Raw genomic sequence first — 23,336 nt, 5'->3', positions numbered from 1 at the left:
GCTTGAAATGGCAACTTAGAATTAACTAAGATGAAAATTGTTCCACCAAAAAGGTGTCTGCTAATGATTTCCTTTTGGGAGGTTACTTAACAACTGTAAGCCATAACTTAGGAAATTCTTTGACAGTAGATAAATCCGTTTATTTTTATTATTCTTCAGGTTTATCCTTAACGGATCAAAAAGACGTGGTATTTGTTTAAATACAAGCTAAAGTAAAACTCACTTGGTTTTTTTGTTTAGTAGCTTATGACATATCTATTTTCTTGGCATTCAATCAAATTAGACAATTATTCATCCCTGAACCCAGCACCTTGCTTTCTTATCTCTGGAATTTAGCTCATATTCTTTGCCCTAATTCCATATCTTTTTTCCTTCCAACATTCTTCTATCGTATATCATCATAGTGCCTTGCTTAAAATTAAATGTACTTGTTTATTATTAAAATACAACTACAGGTAGCAAACTGAAACCTGTTTTTATAATTTTAAAGTAACTATTAGGGCAAAATGGTACAGCCCCATGCAGGTGTATTTGGTAATATCTGGTAAGATGACATGTGCATTAACCTATTGATCTAGCAATGCTACTTCTAGGATACAATTTCAAAGAGAACTGGCAATTATATAAATGGACATATGCACAAGGTTATTTATTATAGCACTACTTGTACTAGTAAAAGACTAGGAACAATCCTACAGGAGACTGACTGAACTGACTGATAAGGAATGGCCACATGATGGAGTACTACGCAGGTTCAACAAGGAATGAAGTTCTTTGTAATGCTGTGAAGTGATCTCTACATGTATTAAGTGTAAAAAGCAAGGGACAGGATACTGTGTGTCATAAGCTACTTTTGTCAGAAGGGGGCAGATTTATCACTATGTTTTTAAAAATCGGAGGCATAAACTATAAGCTAGTGGAGACAGTTATCTACACAGAAGAGGGGAAGGATCAGGAGAACAATATAGAGATGGAATGAGGACTTCTCCAAATGTACCTTATTTTGTAACTTTCGTTTTGGAACCATATAAACATTTTATAGATTTTTACTACACTTTATCTTAGCTAAGAGGCTGAGAGGCCATCTTTTGTAGATTTTTAATATAGAATTAAATTTAAAAAGAAACAGTAAGGCCAGGTGTGGTGGCTCATGCCTGTAATCCCAGTACTTTGGGAGGCCGAGGCTGGTGGATCACTTGAGGCTAGGAGTTTGAGACCAGCCTGGCCAACATGGTGAAACCTCGTCTCTGCTAAAAATACAAAAATTAGCCAGGTGTGGTGGTGCACCCTTGTAATCCCAGCTACTTGGGAGACTGAGGCAGGAGAATTGCTTGAACTTGGGAGGCGGAGGTTGCAGTGAGCCAGGATCATGCCACTGCACTCCAGCCTGGGTGACAAAGCAAGACTCTGTCTCAAAAATCAATCAATCAATCAATAAAAATAAAAAAGAAACAGTAAACCCTAAAAATCCAAGAGAAAATGAAACAGTTCAGGTGTGGTGGTTCACACTCGTAATCCCAGCACTTTAGTAAGCCAAGGCAGTACAGTACGATCTCTTGTGGCCAGGAGTTTGAGACCAGCCTGGTCAACATAGCGAAACTCTGTTTCTATTTATTACAATTATATATTAAAAAAAGAAAAGACAAGAAACAAATGAATTTAATTATAAAGTTGGAGTTAACCACAGAAAATTATTTTAATCAACTTTACAATATAATAATTTGACTGCGTATCTCTGGTAAGATGAAAAAGAATTGCAAAGAAGTTGAAAAAGAATGTAAAGTAATTGTAAACTTTCCAGTTGCAATATTGTTGTTATTAGTATACTATTAGTATTATTATTTTGAAACTATTTTATACATGCATGTATATGTATTTATATAATTGGATAAAACAATTGAATAAGTATGGCCAAGACTCAGATTTTCCAGTATAAAAGAAAAGAGACATACATGTAATATTAAAGAAATAAAGCCTTTTTCATGCACTTTCCTCCTTTTTTCCAGCTTTATTGAGATATAATTGATGAATAAAAATTGTATATATTTAGGGTATACAATGTGATGTTTTGATATACATACACATTGTGAAATGCTGACCACAATCAAAGTAATTATCATATTCATCACCTCACAGTTACCTTCTTTTGTGTGTGTGGGAATAAGAACATATAAGATCTACTCTCTGAGCCAATTTCAAGTGTATGATGTGGTATGGACTGTAGTCAATAGCTCTACATTAAATCTGCAGAACTTATCCTGGATAATGGACAACTTGTGCACTTTACCCAGCATCTCCCCATTTCTTCCACCCTCTTTAATTTCGTGAAGTTTAACTTACTCTTGCCTGAACAAAGCTCTGAGCTTTCCCACCTAAAAAATTTTCGTAAGTTCCATTCTTGTCTCTTCTTTGAATTAAACTCTTTTAGATTCTACATGAAATCATGTAGTATTTGTCCTTCTGTGGCTGGCTTATTTTACTTAGCATAATGTCCTCCAAGTCCATCCACATGGCCACAAGTAGCAGGATTTCCTTTTTTGAGGCTGAATAATATTCCATTGTGTGTATGTATGTATGTCTATTTTTATATGTTTTATATTCATATATATATCATATTTTCTTTATTCATTCATCTATCAATGGACACTTAGATTGATCTCAAATCTTGGCTACTGTAAATAATACTGTAATGTACATGGGAGTACAGATACATCTTCAACATACTGGCTCCATTTGCTTTGGATGTATACCCGGAAGTGGGATTGCTGGATAGTATGGTAGTTCTATTTTTAGTTTTTTGAGAAACCTCTGTACTGTTTTCTTTAATGGCTAAACCAATTCATATTCCCACCAGCAGTATATAAGGGTTCTCTTTTCTCCACGCTCTTGCCAACAACTGTTATCTTTTGTTTTTTGATAATAGCCATCCTAACAGGTGTGAAGCAATAGCTTAATGTGGTTTTGATTTGCTTTTCTCTCATGATTAAGGCTGCTGAGGATCTTTTCATATGCTTGTTGGCCATTTGTCTGTCTTCTTCTTCTTCTTCTTCTTCTTCTTCTTCTTTTTTTTTTTTTATTGAGACGGAGTCTCACTCTGTCACCTAGGCTGAAGTGCAGTGGCGTGATCTCTGCTCACTGCAACCTCTGCCTTCCGGGTTCAAGCGATTCTCCTGCCTTAGTCTCCCAAGTAGCTGGGCGTACAGGCACGTGCCACCATTTCTGGCTAATTTTTTTGTATTTTTATTAGAGACGGGGTTTCACCATGTTAGCCAGGATGGTCTCGATCTCCTGATCTTGTGAACCACCCGCCTCGGCCTCCGAAAGTGCTGGGATTACAGGCGTGAGCCACCACACCCAGTCATTTGTATGTCTTCTTTTGAGATATGTCTATTCAGGTCCTCTGCCTGTCTTTTAATAGGCTATTTGTTTTCTTATTATACTATCAAGTTGTTCGAGTTTTTTATGTATTTTGGATATTAGCCCCTTATCAGAAGTATGGTTTTCAACTATTTTCTCCCATTCCGTAGGTTGTCTTTTGACTTTGTTAATTATTTTTCTTGCTGTACAGAAGCTTTTTGTTTTATGTAATCCCATTTGTCTATTTTTGCTTATATTGCCTGTGCTTTTGGAGTCATGCAAAATATTGCCCAGACCAATGCCGAGAAGCTTTTCCGTATTTTTTCTTTCAGCAGTTTTACAATTTCAGGACTTACATTTAAGTCTTCAGTTCATTTCAAATAGATTTTTATGTATGGGATGAGGTAAGGGTTCACTTTTATTTTTTTCCACGGGGATATCTAGTTTTCCCAACACCATTTATTAAATAAACTATCCTTTCTTCATTGTGTGTTTTTGGCACCTTTGTGGATGATTAGTTGACTGCATATATGTGGATGTATTGTGTTCCATTGGTCTGTACAGCTGTATCATGCTGTTTTGATTAATGTAGCTTTGTAGTATATTTTGAAACCAGGTAGTTTGATGCCACCAGTTTTGTTCTTCTTGTTCAAGATTTCTCTGGACCAGGCATGGTGGCTTGCACCTGTAATGCCAGCTACTCAGGAGGCTGAGGAGGGAGGATCACTTGAGGCCAGGAGTTGGAGACCAGCCTGAGCAACCTAGCAAGACCCCATCTCTAAAAAAACTAAAAATTAGCTGGGCATGGTGGTGCACACCTGGAGTCACAGCTACTTGGAAAGCTGAAGCAGGAGGATTGATTGAGCCCATTTTGAGGCTGCAGTGAGCTATAATCATGCTACTGAACTCTAGCCTGGGTGACATAGTGAGATCCCATTTCTTAAAATGAAACAAAACAGATTGTTTTGGGTGTTTTGTTTATTTTGTGGTTCAATATCAATGTTAATTTCTTTTTTTCTGTTTCTGTTGAAAATGCCATTGGGATTTTAATAGGGTTTGCTTTTAATTTGTAGATTGCTTTGGAAAATATGGACATTTTAGCAGTATTAATTCTTCCAGTCTGTGAACACCAGATATCTTTCTATTTATTTGTGTCTACTTCAGTTTCTTTCATCAGTGTTTTGTAGTTTTCAGTGTACAGACTTTTTACCTCCTTGGTTAAATTTATTCCTAAGTGTTTTGTTTTTCCTTTGGTGCTTTTATAAATTGAATTGTTTCTGTAATTTCTTTTTTGGATAGATCATTGTTAGCATATAGAAATGCAACGCTGGTTTTTGTATATTGATTTTGTATTCTTCAGTTTTACTGAATTTGTTTATTGGTTTGAATAGTTTTTTTGGTAGAATCCTTAGGGTTTTTGTATACATATAAAATCATGTTATTTGCTAACAGAGACAGTTTAACTTTTCCAATTTGGATGCCTGTTCTTTCTTTTACTTGCCAAATTGCTCTGGCTAGGATTTCCAGTACTATGTTGAATAGTAGTGGTAAGAGTGGGCACCTTTGTGTTGCTTTTCTCTTTAAATGACAGTATTTCTTACCTCTATCTTTTGAAAAGGCCTAGAAATAACTCAGTTGCAATCAGCACCAAGAATCTGGTCTCTTAATACCACTTCCCACTGAAAGGGTGGGGGTTCTTTGGAGAAATTGCTGATTCTAAGTCAGAGGCAGGAAATCTGTGAGATGAACCTGGGACATCCTGTCATACTGGCAAGTAAGGAAGGTATCAAAGACTACTGTAAATGAATTAAAAGGATGCAGGGGCAAGTAGACGATGCTGACATTGGGCCAAAAATGCGACAATGTAAGCATCAAAAAAGAATAACTTCTGCAGTGGATTGAAATGTTTCATAAATGTTAAAATTCATGAGTACGTAATTTTATAAATATGTGTGTTTGTGTGTGTGTGTGTGTGTGTGTGTGTGTATAATCTTAATCAGTTATCCTCGAAGGATAGGAAGACAACAACTCATTTTTGTAACACTTGATAAATAAAGGTAAAGAATCAAGCATTTTTGTTATTTTCCTTGTACGAATTGTACTTCAGGGTAGCCAAATTGCTGATAAGTAAAGTTGTTTTTTGTTGCCAAATTCTAGCTCATAACGTAGAAGGAATGATAAAATTTCAATGCCTAATGGAAGAATGGATTCACAGCAAGGCTTGGCAAACTACAGCCCTTGGGCCATATCTGAGCTGCCACTTGTTCTTGTAAAGTTTTACTGGAACACAGCCATTCCCATTTGTGTACATACTGTGTGTGGCTGCTTTCCCTATAACAGCAAAGTTGAATGGTTGTGACTGAGACCATATGGCCCACAAAGCAAAGATATTTACTATCTGGCTCTTTACAGAAAGTTTACCAGCCCTTGATCTAGATAGTAATTTTCAATAGCTGCTAAAACCTTTAGGTGAGGGAAGCTGCTGGGAAATTTTGTAATGGCTATATGGAGATTGACATCACCTGATCCTCTGGGTGCCTCTGGATGTGAAGGCAGTACCCGTGTACTACCTCTGAAAGTATTCTTTGAACACTGGCTGTATACATGATGACATTAAGGAATTATTAATTTTTTAGAGTGTGTTCATGATTGGTCACTTATTAAGAGAGGCTGTCTTCAGAGATTTTTGCTAAAATATTTGTGGATAAAGTATATGATGTCAATAATTTTCTGTGTTATTCAGCAGGGTCCCAGGGGGTTATACACAAGAAAAGAGTGACCACATATTGACAATTGTAGAGCTAGGCCATTGGTACATGGGAGTTTTCTATTCTATTTGTATATGTTTAGTAATTTCATAGAAGTTTTTATGTTACTATTGGGTAATTTTGGGTATTAGAAAAGTAAATACAGTTAACAACTTGGAAAAATGATATGAAATGGTATAAAATTTCAAAAACCCTTTGAGAAAGAATTGCAAACTAAATCATAACCTTCAGTAGAATGGGCCTTCTCATCTATTCAGTACATGTATATTGAGCACTGAGAATAGAAAGCCAAAGTAAATATTTACTGCTCACAAAAGAACAGGCAGTGTTACTCTGGGGTGGGATGAGTGTAGGCGTTCTCAGTCTGTAAGACTATTTCTCAGTGTGATGTTTCTGGATTCATTAAGTTTCTAGCCAATAGATGCTGTAAACTATATGGAGATACACATATAAACCAAAGAAGTTTAATTAAAAACTTTCTAACATTTGAATTGTAAATGCCAATATGAACCACTATTCTGTGTTTTGTTTTACCAGTTAATTTAAAAATAGAGACGTTCTCTTTATATGCATTATTGATCTTTTATTATATGACGCTTTAGTAACCTGCTTTCTAGTTAAAATGTACTATGATTGTCTTGTGATTTTTGTTATGCTCATCAAACAATCTGTTGTACTTGGATCCCTAGGAAAATCAGAGGCTCCTTAAAAATATGTTCAAAATCGGTGATTTTTGAACCAGATTCAATATCCCAGCCCATCATCAAGGTAAATACATTTTAAATATGAACAGAAACATTCCTATTTTTTGTGTATGTCTTACCTTTCCTGATTTTTATAATATTTCTCTCAATTTTATCCAGATTCCTTTGAGAGACTGTATAAAAATAGGAAAGCATGGAGAAAATGGAGCCAATAGACACTTCACAAAGTATGTCATTTTCACCACTGTTTAATTTTACTTCAACCAAAAAGCTGTATATATTTAATGACTTTTATCTGTATTTTAGGGCAAAATCTGGGGGTATTTCACTCATTTTCAGTCAGGTAAGCACATAATAAATATTTTTTCCTAATCTGAATGAACATGCTTATATATGTGCATGAATGAAATTACTTGTAGAGATATCAGATGAAGACCATGGAATAGAAATCAAATGTTTTTAGAATCCAGTCACTGAGAAATATAGGTTTAAAAAGATGTGATCCCTAATGAGCTTCTTCATGTTTATTAAGTGTGTGATATCTGTGGGCTTGCGGTTTTGTCCTTGGAGCTCTCATGATTTATGATTTACGAGGCTTGAAATGAAGGGATGCAGCTCTTCCCGTAGCTTCCTAGCTATTTAGAAGGTGAGAGTCCATTGCCATGCCACTTAAATGATCTCAGGGACTTAGGACAACCAAGGCAATGACTTGGGATTGGTGGTCTTGTATCATTATGACCCTTGTGGTAATAACCTTTTGTTCATTCCAGATTTATTCCCTTTATATTTATGCACCCACCACTGCACTCAATATAGGCACGACAGCATTGGCAATAAAAGGTCAATTAAAACATGCTTTTTCTCCTGTCATATTATTAATTAGTATGTAGATTTAAAAAATTGTAAATAAGAAGGGAGTACTTTCTTTTGACTCTGGGTTTCATCTGCTTCGTCTTTAAAGCGAAAGGGTTAGCAGATGTTGCCTTGACAGCTCTCGTTCCTTGGGGTGTTGAAGTGTTCAGAGAAGAATTGTTCTGCGATGAATAAGGGATAAGAAAAGCAGCGGGAACAAAGATGCACGGACTTTCTGACTTCAAAACTTGACTTAAATCCTCTCATGCAACAGAGCAGAGTGTCCCTAGGAGGCAGATGGGGAGGGGAAGAGCATGCTCCCAGCACTTTTTCTATCACTGAAGCCTTTTGTTCACAGAACACTTTTAACATGTGTTGAAAGTTATTTTATGAAAGCTGAGAGGTAGCAGATGATTTGATTTTCTACATCTACCTTCCATGATTCTATTAATTTTAAGGAAGAAAACATTTCACAGGCTTCCTCAACTTCATGTTGTTTTAACTGGTATATGTGAAGACAGTGACAACCATCTACTGCTCTGGGGACCAAACATCGTTATTAATAATTCTGGTCCACCTCCATACTCTCATGTCTGTCGTGTCATTTTACTTCATGACCTGGTTCCACAAAGCCCATATCTTGAAAGGAAGAGGTACTTTTTGACTTGGAGATAGTTTTCATTATAAAACTGTACATTTTAGTTATTTTAGTAAAAATTTAATAACTTTGAGCTTAGGAATAAAGCCCCCAAATTCCTCCACCTACTTTTTTAATAGTTTATAGAAGAGGTCTTGTATGAAACCAGCTCAAAACCAGCCCGACACAAGCTACTCTTTCAAGTATTATTTAAAGCTTCCTGTGTCAAGTATACAACCAGGCAACTTTTGGGTTTTTTGATTATATACTAGGTCACAAGATCTCAGAAATATAGTACGGTGCTTTATATTTAGAGAGCTTTGCTTCCAATTCTTTTGTTGCTGCTGAAGAAGGGTGTGTGCATGTTTATATGAATAACAGATTCAACTCATGGATTCAATAAGTATTATATTCAGGGCTCTGGCAATCTAGGGAAGAACAAGATATCTGAAGCCTTTTGCTCCATGGACTTTACTTTTCAGTGGGGGAGACAGACAATAAACAAATGTCTCCTCTAATGTCAGGTAGTAACAAATGCTATGAAGAAAATGAAAGCAAGACAGAAGGATAGAAAATGATAAGGAATGTTCTCATGCTGCTTTAGAAAGAGTAGTCAGGGATGCCTCACTGAGAAGAGGCCACTTACCAAGAGACTCAGAAGGCTTAAGGCATTGAGCTGTGCAATTATCACAAACACTGGTATTCCAGGTACAGAGAGTGGTGGGGGAGAAGCCTGAAGGTGGGCATGTCCTTGACAGGTGGGAGGCGCAGGAGTGTGAGTGCTCCTGGGGTGCGTGAGTCAAGGAGAACACTCAAGGGAGGCTGGAATAGGGGCAGGGACCGTGTCATGTGGGGCCTTGCGGGCCAAGGTAAGGACTTAGAATAAAGCACAGAGAGAAATGCCACTGGAGAGCTGAAAGAGAAGGGGCGTGTCTGATTTGTATGTAAGTCTCTCTGGGGGCTGGGTAGAGAACACGCTGTACAAACCAGGGCAAGAGTGGAAGCAAGGAGACCTATTGGGGTGTTCCAGAAATCCAAGTGTATTGAACCACGATGGTGAGAGGTGGTCATTGTCTAGGTATATTCTAAAGAAAACCCAACAGATGTGCTGACGGATTGGTCGCAGGGTATAAAAGGGAACAGTTAAGAATGACTCCAATGAGATAGACAGTAGTGCCCTTTATAGTGATAAAGAGAGTTGGGAAGGAGCAGGCTTCAAGTAGGATGTGAGATTTAAGATGGCCACGAGAACTCCAAGGGGAGACGTCCAGCAGGCATTTGGATGCATCCATCTGGGTTTCAGAGAGGAGGCAGAGGCTAGCAAGACATACTGGGGAGCTGAAAGTTTCTAGAGACTTTTTAAAGCCCTGTGGCTGGATAAGATTTCCTGGGGACTGAGAGTGGACAGAGTGGTGTGAGAACTAAGGCCCTGCACCTCTCTAATTTAAGAGATTGGGAAGAAAGCAAGGTCCAAAAGTAGACGGAAGGAGTAGCCAGTGAGGTTGGAGAGAAGCAGGAGCAGGTGTCCAGGAAGCCATGTGGAAAACTGCTTCAGGAAGAGCCATCAGCTCTGTCACATGCTCTGAGAAGGAGAGTCAAGGAAGACTTGAGAATTGATTGTATGGTGACGTGGAGATCTTATGCACTTCATGTGACCATCTAAAAGTGGTTTCAATAATATGGTAGGGATGAAAACCTGTCATGGGCCCAAGGGAAGGTACAGACAGCCCTTGCAATGAATTTTGCCACAAAAGGGAACAGAAATGGCAAAAGGAGGATGTGAGATTAAGGGGAAGTATGTGTGTGGGGGTGTGTGTGTGTAAAAGGGAGAGAGTGCAGTATATAATCCTAAGAGCAAAGCTTTTGAATATCTGACAGGTTTGGGGAGGTGTTCACATTCTGTGCCCTAGTAGAGGGGCTGGACTTTGAGAGCTCAGGCAACTTCCATTGTTGCAGGAGGAAAAGCAGTGATGAAAGTACAGGTACAAGGAGATTGATGGCTCTGGTAGATGGTGTCACTTATTCCACATAGTTATTAATATACTATGTGAGGACCAGTGGCCCAGTGCATGTGAAAACACCATGTGCCCAGATTACCTCTAAGTTTTCTTTATGTTAGTGAACATATTTCCTACCACAGTAACTTTGTTTTACCCGTTTCTTACAAAATCAGCACTTGGATTAGCCTCCTTCCCTGTCTGCTTGGTTACTTGGTGCAAGTGATGGCATTCATAAAATGTCTTCTGTATTTATTTATCTTGTAATTGTTGCTATCTTGTTGCCTGGATGATTCTCTTTTTAATTTGATATTTGTTATTTTAACACCAGTACTTTAAAGCCATACTAGTACTAATACTAAAGCAAATACTTCTGGAAATAGAGATTATATAACAATGATTTAAAACTTTTGATTGATAATGTTCTGATTTGTAGTTACTCTTTACAATGAAACATTTTGGTTATTATTTTACAAGTATTGCTTTTTCTTGCTCAGGTATATTTCATTAAAGAACATAATGTTGTTGCACCATATAAAATAGAAAGGGTAAGTAAAGCTTTTCATGTATTTCCAGCAATTTATATAGTCATTTTGAACAATAAAATTTTGTGACTCTGTTAACATCTTTAATCAAATATAATAATGAGTATTTAAAAGCTTCTTACCTGGAAGTTATAACAAAATTACCCAAGGGAGCCACAGATTTTAGTTCAAGAGAATTCAATTAACTTTTTGACTTAAAAAAAAAAGTGACTAAAAAAAAAACACCCAAATGATTAGGTTAGAAATTAAAATCAGAATATGCATTATTTATAAGATTGTTTACTGGGTGTTACTGAGAATTTATTTACCAGTACGTTACTAAAAAATTTAGTTTTAAAAATATTCTGGAAATATTTACTGGTTATAACATACTCTTATTTGAGAACTTAATAATAATTTGTAAGTACTCTTAATTAGGTAGAAACTATGAGTAGACTTGGATACAATGTCTGGTTCCCTGGGACTTTTCACTTAAGCATAGACATTTCATTTAACTATTCTGTAATTTAATTCTTTATGCTTCAGCTTAATACATAGTAGAGGGATAACTCCTACTAAAAGAGAGTTTTTACAGGACCTAAGGACAGGGCTAGTGCTCCTTATAATGACATCCGAGTGAATTAGGAAAAGCCACCATTTGTGGGCAAACATAGTCCCACAGGCTGAATCTGAATTTCAGTTTCAGGCCAGTCTGCAATCTCTTAGGCGGCACAAATTGTATACTCAGTGGCCTCTGGGTTTTACGGACAAGAAATACTTGCATGTGCTGATTAGTCAGAAAGTATAAATACTGAGATTTAATTATTCTCAAGTGGTGCTTTTGGCATTTTGGGCAGGATGGTTCTTTATTGTGTGGGGCTGTCACTTATATTACAGCTCTTTCCCCTAACAAATGCCTCTCGTACACTGCTCCCCTTGTTGTTGTTACAGCACCTCCACACATTGACAAAAGCCTCTGGGGGCAGTAGGAAACCCTACCCCCAAGTTGAGAACCACTCACCTGGGGTGCCCTCCCTCTAAAGGCTCTCGTGAGAGCCAGCTGAATTGCATACCTGCACATGGTTCATTGAAAGATTATGTGAAAGGAAATAAAAGTGAGGTTGTCTGAGTAAAGAAAAGCTCTTTTGTTCCAATGTGAATTATAATACCAAAGCATTCTCAGATTAAAAAAAAAAAGGGGGCGAGGTGGAATGACAGCAGCAAGATGGCAGAATAGGAAGTTCTAGCCCCTCCTTCCTCCTGTGAAGACACTGATTCAACAACACATGGACAAATTCCCTTTGTGAGAAATCTGGAAACCAGTTAAGAGGATCCTGCACCCCCGGTGAGCATGAAACTAACCACATCAAAGCCGGTATAAAAATTTGTGTCACTATCTGGCCATCCTCTGTCCCACACAGCACCACATGATTGGGAAGAAATTTCCCAGCCTCTAGCTTCTCCCTGGAGAGGGAAAGAGAAAATTGGACTATACATCCAGAGTTCTGACTTTTCAGGGGAGCTTCCCAAGGGACTGGCTTCTGTCTCTTCTGTCTCAGAGTACAGATGGAACCCTGCATACTCTAGATGCCTGGAGCCACTGATAACAAAAGAGAGCTGGGTAGCACGCTACTTCTTCAAAGGACCTGTGGTACAGCAGACATCTAGACATGAGAGACAGCAAAGGATTCCAAGCTTCTGAAAAAAATGAAACCAATAAATTTCTCTAATTAGGAATCTACATGCATAAGTCCAGAGAAGACACTTCCATAGAAAAGGTTTGAGAGGCCTCCAGCATCTCTAGCCAGGCTGATTAATGAAGGTCTCTTTCTCTGTATGAAGCCAGTCCTTAGAGACTGGAGAGGTAATTGTTTTTGTTGTTGTTGTTTTTAATGTGTGGATATTAGCACAAAATTAGAGGGAGCACAAAGAATCAGAGAAAAATAGTCCAATCAGAGGTACAAAATAAATTTTCAGAAACCAACCCTAAAGAAAAGGGGCTATATTAATTACCTGACAAGGAATTCAAAACTATTGTCATAAAGATGCTTAATGAGCTCAGGAAAATTATGCATGAAGAAAACGAGAATTTTAACAAACAGAATATTAACAAAGAGAAAATATAAAGAAGAACTGAACAGAAATTTTGGAGAAGAATTTAGTAACTTAACTAAAAAGTTCACTAGAGGAGTTCAGCACAGACTATAAATCAGAAGAAAAAATCAGCAAACTGGAACACAGGTCTTTTGAAATTATCCAGTCAGGGGAGCTAAGAGAAAAAAGAATGAAAAAGAGTTAAGAAAGCCTAAAGTACTAATGACACACCGTCAAGTGGACCAAATACATAATATGCGAGTCCAAGAAAGAGAAGAGAGAGAGAAGGAAACAGAAAGTGTATTTAAAGAGATAATGGCCCCAAACTTACCAAAACAGAGGAAGGAGATGGACATCCAGATTTAAGAAGTCTTCCACATAGGAGGACTTCAAAGATGTCCTTACCAAGACACATGATAATCAGATTATCAGAAGTAAGACTTAATTTTGAAAGCAGCAAGAGAAAAGTGTCTGGTCACAGAAGAAAGCCCCCACAAAATGATCAGATTTTTCACCAGATAGCTTGCAGGTCAGAAAATTGGATGATAAATTCAGAATGGTAAAAACAAAACCAAATAAAACAAACAAACAAAAACGCCTGCCAACAAAGAACACTGTATCTGGCAAATTCTCCTTGAAAAAAAATGGAGAGATAAGGACTTTCCCAGATAAACAAAAGCTCAGAGTTTACCACCATTAGATCTGCTTTATAGGAAATGCTAAAGTGAGTCCTTCAATCTGAAACAAAAAGATACTAAACACCAACATGAAAGTGTAGGAATTATAAATCTTGCTGATAAAGGCAAATACAGAATACTGTAGTGCTGTAATGGTGGTGTGTAAATCAGTTTAATTCTGGTATACAAATTAAAAAACAAAAGTATAAAAACCCATAACTAGAAATCTGTGTTAATGAATACACAATATAAATGGATGTAATTTGAGATATCGTTAACATAAAAGGAGACAGGTATCTGAAGGAATAGTTTTTGTATGTAACTGAAGTTAAGTTGTTAACAGATTAAAAGAGATCATTATCACTGTAAGATGTTTTATATAAGACCCATGATAACTACAGAGAAAATACCTATAGAAGATACACTAAAGAAGAGTTTTTCCAATATTATCATCTAGAATTTTTATGGTTTCAGGTTTTAGGTTTAAGTCTTTGATCCATCTTGTGTTGATTTTTGTATAAAGTAAGAGATAAGGATCCAGTTTCATTCTTCTACATGTAGCTTGCCAGTTTTCCTAGCACCATTTATTGAATAGGGTGTCCTTTCCCCACTGTATGTTTTTGTATGCTTTGTCAAAGATCAGTTGGCTATAAGTATTTGGCTTTATTTCTGGGTTGTCTGTTCTGTTCCATTGGTCTATGTACCTATTGTTATACTAGTCCTATGCTATTTTGGTAACTATAGCCTTGTAGTATATTTTGAAGTTGAATAATGTGATGCCCCCAGATTTGTTCTTTTTGCTTAGTACTGCTTTGGCTATTTGGGCTCTTTTTTGGTGCCATATGGATTTTAGGATTGTTTCTGATTGACAAAGGTATTTTGATGGGAGTTCTGTGAAGAGTGATGGTGGAATCTTGATAAGAACTGCATTGAATCTGTAGCTTGCTTTAGGCAGTATGGTCATTTTCACAATATTGATTCTACCCATCCATGAGCATGGGATATGTTTCCATTTGTTTGTGTCATCTATGATTTCTTTCAATAGTGTTTTATAGTTTTTCTTGTAGAGCTATTTTACTTCCTTGGTTAAGTATAACCCTAAGTATTTTATTTTATTTTTTTTGCAGCTGTTATAAAAGGAATGGAATTGTTGATTTGATTCTCAGCTTGGCCGTTGTTGGTGTATAGCAGTGCTACTGATTTGTGTACATTGATTTTCTATCTGGAGAATTTACTGAATTCATTTATTAGATCTAAGAGCTTTTTGGATGAGTCTTTAGAGTTTTCTAGGTAAATGGTCATATCATTGGTGGACAGTGACAGTTTGACCTCCTTTTTTCCAATTTGGATGCCCTTTCTTTTCTGTCTGATTGCTGTGGCTAGGACTTCCATTACTATGTTGAATAGAAGTGGTGAAAGTGGGTAACCTTGTCTTGTTCCAGTTTTCAGGGGCGTAGGCAAAGAATTCATGACTAAGAACCCAAAAGCAAATGCAAGAAAAACAAAAATAAATAAACGGGACCTAATTAAACTAAAAAGCTTCTGCACAGCAAAAGAAATAACCAGCAGAGTAAACAGACAACCCACAGAGTGGGAGAAAATTTTCGCAAACCACACATCCGGCAAAGGACTAACATCCAGAATCTACGAGGAACCTCAAACAAATCAGCAAGCAAAAAACAAATAATCCCATCAAGAAGTAGGCAAAGAACATGAATAGACAATTCTCAAAAGAAGATATACAAACAACTAGCAAACATATGAAAAAATGCTCACCATTACTAATTATCAAGGACATGCAAATTAAAACCACAATGAGATATCACCTTACTTAGTGAGAATGGCCATAATTAAAAAGTCAAAAAATAATAGACGTTGGCATGGATTTGGTGAAAAGGGAGCACTTTTACACTGCTGGTAGGAATGTAAACTAATACAACCACTGTAGAAACAGTATAGAGATTCCTTAAAGAATTAAAAGTAGAACTACCTTTCAATCCAGCAATCCCACTGTCAGGTATCTACCCAAAGAAAAAGAAGCCATGATGTGAACAAGACACATGCACACACATAGTTATAGTAACACAATTTGCAATTGCAAAAATATGAAACCAACATAAATGCCCATCAACCAACAAGTGGAAAAAGTCCTATATATATACACCATGGAATACTACTGAGCCATAAAACAAAATGAAATAATGGCCTTTGAGCAACTTGGATGGAGCTAAAGGCCATTATTCTAAGTTAAATAACTCAGGAATGGAAAACCAGATTATTGTATGTTCTCACTTATAAGTGGGAGCTAAGATATGAGAATGCAAAGACATAAGAATTATATAATGGGGCCGGGTGCAGTGGCTCATGCCTGTAATCCCAGCACTTTGGGAGGCCAAGGTGGGCAGATCACGAGGTCAGGAGATCGAGACCATCCTGGTTAACACTGTGAAACCCTGTCTCTACTAAAAATACAAAAAATTAGCCGGGCGAGGCAAGTGCCTGTAGTCCCAGCTACTTGGGAGGCTGAGACAGGAGAATGGTGTGAACCCAGCAGGCAGAGCTTGCAGAGAGCCAAGATCGCGCCACTGCACTCCATCCAGCCTGGGTGACACAGTGAGACTCCGTCTCAAAAAAAAAAAAAAAGAATTATATAATGGACTTTGGGGGCTTAGGGGGAAGGATGGGGGTGGTGATGAGGGATAAAAAAAACTACATATTGGGTACGTACACTGCTTAGGTGACAGGTAAACCAAAACCTCAGAGAACTTATTTATGTAACCAAAAACCACCTGTACCACAAAAACTACCAAAATAAATTTTAAAAAAATGAGGAAGGAATCAAACTATGTCATGATAAAATGTCAACACAAAGGAAGATAGAGGACAAAAGAGGACAAATGAGCTACAAGACAGAAAACAGTTAAAATGGCAACAGTAATTCCTTCCCTATCAATAATTAAGTATATCAAACTCCCCAATCAAAAAATATGGAGTGTCTGAATGGATTAAAACAAATAAGATCTAAAACTATATGCCATCTGCAAGAGACTCATTTTCGGTTTAAGGACACAGATAGGCTGAAAGTGAAAGGATGGGAAAAAATATTCCATGCTTGGTAATCAAAGGAGAACAGAGCTGGCCATACTTATATCAGACAAAATAGGCTTTAAATAAAAAACTTTCACAAGAGACAAAGAAGGATATTATGTAATGATAAAAGGGTCAATTTATCAGAGAGATAAATAATTACAAATGCATTAGTCAGGGTTCTCCAGAGAAACAGAACCAATAGGATGTGTGTACATACATACACACATATATATACATACATACATACATACGTATGCATATACATATATACAGACATATACACCCATCTAGGGGTATATTGCTGTATATATGTATATATACAGAGAGAGAAATTGATTTATTATAAGGTATTGAATCATGTGATTATAGAGGCCAAGAATTCCAGACCCAGGAGAGAGCCAATGGTATAGGGTTTAGTCTGAGTGTGAATGCAAGTCTGAAGGCAGGAGAAAACCAATATCCCAGCTTGAAGACAGGAAGAAACAGTGTTTTTCCCATTTAGACTTTTATTCGATTTAGGCCCTCAATGGATCCGATGAGGCCCACCCACATTGGGGCGGGCAATCTGTTTTACTCAGTCTCCTAATTCAAATGCTAATCTCATCCAGAAACATCCTCACAGATACACCCAGGGATAATGTTTAACTAAATATTTGGTCACTCTATGGCCCAGTCAAGCTGACATATAAAATTAATCATCACCATATGTATGTACCCAACCTCAGAACATCTAAATATATGAAGCGAACACTGATAGAACTGAAGGGAGAAATAGATAGCAACACAATAATGGTAGAGATTTCAATACCACACTTTCGACAATGGGTAGAACGTTCAGATAGGACATCAGTAAGGAAACAGAGGACTTGCACAACACTGTAGACCCAATGGACCTAACAGACATGCAGAGCTTTCCACCCAACAGCAGCAGAATACACTTTCCTCTCAAGCACATGGAATATTCTCCAGGACAGATCACATGTGAGGTCACAAAACAAGTCCTAACAAATTTAAGAGGATTAAAATAATATTGTGTATATTTTTCCAATCATAATGGAATGAAACTAGAAATCAACATCAGAAGGAAAACTGAGAATATGTGAAAATTAAACAACATTCTCTCAAAAAACCAATGGGTCAAATAAAAAAAAAAAAGAAATTTTAAAATCTTGAGATAAATGAAAACATGATATACCAAAACTTAGGCAATGCAGCAAAAGCAGTATAAACAGGGAAGTTTATAGAATTAAATGTCTACGTTAAAAAAGAAGAAATACCTCAAATAAAAATCCTAACTCTAGGCCAGGCGTGGTGGTTCACACCTGTAATCCCAGCACTGTGGGAGGCTGAGGCGGGTGGATCACCTGAGGTCAGGAGTTCGAGATCAGCCTGGCCAACATGGTGAAACCCCGCCCTGTCTCTACTAAAAATACAAAAATTAGCCGGGTGCGGTGGTGCACACCTCTAGCCCCAGCTACTCGGGAGGCTGAGGCAGGAGAATCACTTGAACCTGGGAGACGGAGGTTGCAGTGAGCCGAGATCGTGCTACTGCACGCCAGCCTGGGCGACAGAACAAGACTCTGTCTCAAAAAAAAAAAACAAATCCTAACTCTATACCTTAAGGGTTTGGAACAAGAAGGGCAAACTAAACCCAAAGTTAGGAGAAGGAAGGAAATAATAAATAGAGCAGCAAATTATGTAGACTTGCTCCCCTAGAACTCTCATTCCAGTGGGGAAGTTACACTAGGTAAAACATGCAGATTTTATCATAGCAGGTTCTGTACACGTGTTCTTAAAGTAGCATAGTTTGGCACACTTCTTCTCTTCCTGTATTTTGATATCTTCCCCTTTTTGTTAGGGCAAAATGGAATATGTTTTTGAATTGGATGTTCCCGGGAAAGTGGAAGATGTTGTGGAGACGTTGCTTCAGGTAAGCACTTGCTGGGTAGAAAATTCAAAGCAAACTGAGGCAAAAACTGTTTTTATAAATTTCTTATTTATATACCTTACCCAAATCATCATCTGTTTTCTAAATATGTAGCAGATTGACTTAAAATGTTGAGTTTAAAAACTATATATTAGGAAGAAGCCATAGGTATATCAGAAGTAATCTTGACTGTTAACAGAATGATTGCTGTTTCTCATTGCTTCTAAAGAAATACTTCATATCATCTGAGAGAAAAAGTAAATTCATGTCTGTTTATGATACTGTAGCTTCACAGAGCATCCTGCCTTGACAAATTGGGTGACCAAACCGCCATGGTAAGTATTCTTAACAATGTCTGTCTTTGATTGTCAATGAACTTGTATTGATATTTTACTTATAAATACTTATATTCGTACTTTTTCTGGTTCTGTTTTAATAGATAACAGCTATTTTGCAGTCTCGTTTAGCTAGAACATCATTTGACAAAAACAGGTAAGTTTCTAATGATCTTTCCTAATTAGAAAAGTGGTGGACATTTTCATCTGTATGCCTCATTCAGCAAATCCAAGCCTGCTGTCATCATTGGTCTCACCCAAAACCTGCTTGTCTTAGAGAATGGCTCAGCCTCAGTGCAGGAGAACTCTCTAGGGCTTCCTCAACTCTTCTCCATCCTGATGTCTGTCAGTCAGAAAGGTCTGTTAGATGCTTCGGTTTCTGCTTCTGTGTTTTCACATTGTGTTGCCTCAGTTCAGGCCACCGTCACCTCCCACCCAGAACACTAGCACAGCTTTATTTCACCTACCTGACTCCATCTTCCTTTCTCCACTTTTCTTCTCTTCCCTCTACCTGACATTGTTTTAAAATATGTTCTTTCTAAGGGCCAGGTGCGGTGGCTCAGGCCTATAATCCCAGCACTTTAGGAAGCCAAGGTGGGAGAATCACTTGAGCTCAGAGTTTGAGACCAGCCTGGGCAACATAGTGAGATCCTGTCTCTGCAAAATTAAAAATTAAAAAATTAGGCTGGGCACGGTGGCTCATGCCTGTAATCCCAGCACTTTGGGAGGCTGAGGCGGGCAGATCACGAGGTCAGGTGTTCAAGACCAGCCTGGCCAAAATAGTGAAACCCTGTTTCTACTAAAAATATAAAAAGTTACCCAGGCATGGTGGCAGGCACCTGTAATCCTAGCTACTCAGGAGGCTAAGGCAGAAGAATCGCTTGAACCTGGGAAGTGGAGGTTGCAGTGAGCTAAGATCATGCCATTGCACTCCGGCTCGGGTGACAGTGCGAGACTCCATCTAAAAAAAAAAATTAGTTGGGCATGGTGGCACACACCTGAAGTTCCAGCTACTTGAGAGGCAAGGTGGGAGGATCCCTTGAGCCCAGGAGGTCGAGGCTGCAGTGAGCCATGATTATGCCTCTGTACTCCAGACAGAGTGAGACCCCATCTCAAAAAATAAAAATAATAAATTTTAAAATGTCCTTTCTAAACAACTTATTTGATCATATCGCCTGCCCGTTTAAAATTCTTCAAGATTGAAACTAGACTCCTTCGTTACACCGTATACAAAAATTAACTCAAGATGGATTAAAGACTTAAATGTAAAACCTAAAACTATAAAAACTGTTGAAGAAAACCTAGGAAATACCATTCTGGACATAGGCCCCAGCAAAGATTTCATGACAAAGTCACAAAAGCAATTACAGCAAAAACAAAAATTGACAAATGAGACCTAATTAAACTAAAGAGCTTTTACACAGCAAAATAAACTATCAACAGAGTAAACAGCCCAGGGAATGAGAGAAAATATTTGCAAACTTTGCATCTGACAAAGGTCTAATATCCAGAATCTAGACGAAAGAAGCAAAAAATGAACAACCCCATTAAAAAGTAGGCCAAGGTCATGAACAGACACTTTTCAAAAAAAGACATACATGCAACCAAAAAACATCTGAAAAAATGCTCAATGCCACTAATCATTAGAAAAATGTAAATCAAAAGCACGATGAGATACCATCTTATACCAGTTAGAATGGCTATTATTTAAAAAATTTAGTAAATTTTGAATGGCTATTACTCAAAAAATAACGTGCTGGTGAGGTTGCAGAGAAAAGGGAATGCTTGTACCCTGTTGGTGGCAGTGTAAATTAGTTCAGCTACTGTGGAAAGCAGTTTGGTGATTTCTCAAAGAACTTAAAACAGAGCTACCATTTGACCCAGCAGTCCCATGATTGCATATATAACCAATGGAAAATAAATTGTTCTACCATAAAGATACATGCACATGTAGGCTTATCACAGCACTATTCAAAATATTAATAGCAAAGACATAGAATCAACCTAAATACCCATCAGTGGTAGACTGGATAAAAGAAAATGTGGTACCTATACACCATGGAATACTTTGCAGCCATAAAAAAAGAGATCATGCCCTTTGCAGCAACATTGGATGGAGCTGGAGGCCACGGATGGCGCTGGAGCAAATTAATGTGGGAATAGAAAACTAACACCGCATGTTCTCACTTATAAGTAGGAACTGAACATTGAGTACAAATGGACACAAGGGAACAATAGACACTGAGCCTGCTTGAGGGTGGAGGATGGGAGGGAGGAGGGTGAGGATCGAAAAACTGCCTATCAGATACCAATTACCTGGGTGACAAAATAATCTGTACACCAAACCCCCAAGACATATATTTTATCTATGTAACAAACCTGCATATGTACCCTGAAACTAAAATAAAAGTTAAAAGATAATAAAAAAAATTAAGTCTTTGAGAGTAGGAACTTGTCTGGTCTCTTGCATCCACAGAGTATGGTATATTACAGTGAATGAAATTAATGGATTCTCTCCATTTTACTGCCATTGCATTTTCCCAGACCCCCATTAGCTCTCCTCGGTCTAACTGGAATTATTTCTCCTCCAGCCTCTTCATATGGTCCACAAAGTTATCTTCCTAAAACAAACATGATTATTGCCCACCAACCAGCTCCTAGAACAGTAACAAGCAAAAGAGTTTTCAATAACAGTTAATTTAAATGCCTGTCTTTCATTGACAATATCAAAGGTTACTATACCAAGACACAAATAGTCTTTTACAGCCATACACCTTAAAATTCCCTGGATTATTTCATATTGCCAAGAGAAAGTGATACAATAAAAGGCCATTAAAAATATAAATAAAATAAAAATTTTCAAGACGCCCCCATCCCCAGTGCCTTCAGGATAAAGCCTAAACACCTTAACATGGCCCCAAGACTCTTAGGTGCTAGCTCTTATTTACTACTAGTCATTGATGATGCATCTTGAATTCTGTGCCCTAGTTATTTGCATTGCCTGCAGTTTCTGTTGTGCCACATTGTCTCTTACCTCTGAGCCTTTGTTCTTGTTCCCTCTGCTTAGAAAACTCATCCTCCTTCTCTGCACCTGGCTGTTGCTTATTCTTATTTCAGCTGTGCTCTCAGTTCTTCTAGAAGGTCTTTCCTGAGACTTCAAGTTGCAATAAGTACCTACCTATGGTGCTCTATAGGGTCCAAGAGAGTACACTTCTACTGTTCTAATGGTTTTTTCATTGACTTTCTTGGCTTTTCTTAAGTATACATTTTGTGCAAAGATGACATTTCTGTATTATCCCATTCTCTTACTTGTTTATTGCCTTATATCAAGGAGATTTAGGCGATTCGTCTGTATCTTTGTCTCTGGTACCACTAAGTTAATTATTATACCTTTATGGTAACTATTGATATCTGGTAGTGCAGGGCCCCAGACCTTATTTTCCTTTTTCACTTATGTCTTCAGTATTCTTGGTCTTAGGCACTGCCATCTGAATTTAGAATCAGCTTGTCAATTTCCATAAAAGCAATTGTGCTGGGATTTTGATTGTAATTGCAGTGAATCTTTAGTCTTCTCTCTATTTATTTAGGTCCCCTTTAATATATTCCTTATGATTTTCTTCATAAAGGTCTTTCCTGTCTTATGTTATTTATTCCTAGTACTTCATATTTGTGATGGTAATATAAATGGTATGTTATTAAAATTTCATTTTCTGTTTATTGTTGATATATAGAATGCAATAGGTTTTAGTGTACTCATTTTGTTTTCAGCAACCCTATTAAACTCTATGACCAATTCCATTAACTGTATATTTAGATTCTTTATATTTACAAAATCTTATCTATGAATTATTTGCAGTCTCTATTCACTAGCTTTTTATTTTTGATTTTTGCCTCTGTAATCATTCATCCTTAGGACAAAGCAGAAAGTATTGGTTAAATAGGTTCATTTATTTATGGATTATTATGTGCTACGCTTTTGCTAGAAGCTTATGTTTATAAATGAGAGTAGTTTGTAATATTCTATTTTATTGCTACCTTTGTGAGATTTGGGAATCAGTCATCTTGACCCTTACCCTACATTTTAATGTGTTAAAGAACTTGCCAGTAAAGCCATCTGGCCAGTAATGTGTTTTTTGTGTTTATGTTTGTTTGATTCTTTCTCTGCTTCACTATATAGCGTTAATTTTATTTCCATTTTTATACTGGCAGGATATATTAGGTAAGTGAATTGCTTAGGGAAGAATAGTTTCCATTTTAGAAAGGAAAGGGAATAATAATAAGAAGAATTAGCTTCTTCTGACCTACTTAGAATGTGTCATTTTTCCAAGTAGCAATTTAGACTTCAATTCTGGGCTTCAGCATGACATTCATTTA

At 37.3% G+C, this 23,336-nt stretch overlaps 1 protein-coding gene across 6 annotated transcripts in view; it reads left to right on the top strand.

Moving 5' to 3' along the window:
• The window catches only part of NSMAF (neutral sphingomyelinase activation associated factor), a 77,680-nt gene that overhangs the window by 17,516 nt on the left and 36,828 nt on the right, over window positions 1–23,336 (top strand). For 5 of the 6 annotated variants that reach the window (XR_010159572.1, XR_010159571.1, XM_009455427.5 and 2 more), the window contains exons 3-9: window positions 6,815–6,893; window positions 6,989–7,056; window positions 7,136–7,172; window positions 10,813–10,863; window positions 18,559–18,630; window positions 18,915–18,962; window positions 19,067–19,119. Coding sequence is in view for 4 of the 6 variants with exons in the window: in XM_009455427.5 (XP_009453702.3) it covers window positions 6,815–6,893; window positions 6,989–7,056; window positions 7,136–7,172; window positions 10,813–10,863; window positions 18,559–18,630; window positions 18,915–18,962; window positions 19,067–19,119 (408 nt within the window). In the remaining 2 variants the exon portion in view is untranslated. Of the gene's footprint in view, window positions 1–6,814; window positions 6,894–6,988; window positions 7,057–7,135; window positions 7,173–10,812; window positions 10,864–12,683; window positions 12,704–18,558; window positions 18,631–18,914; window positions 18,963–19,066; window positions 19,120–23,336 lie in introns of those variants that run through there. The other variant, XM_063817121.1, reaches the window with a different exon arrangement.

The sequence above is a fragment of the Pan troglodytes genome, chromosome 7 (genome assembly GCF_028858775.2).
Source record: "Pan troglodytes isolate AG18354 chromosome 7, NHGRI_mPanTro3-v2.0_pri, whole genome shotgun sequence".
NCBI classification, from domain to species: Eukaryota; Metazoa; Chordata; class Mammalia; order Primates; family Hominidae; genus Pan; species Pan troglodytes.
Note: the sequence above shows the minus strand (reverse complement) of the source record. Positions and strands in the feature narration are given on the sequence as shown.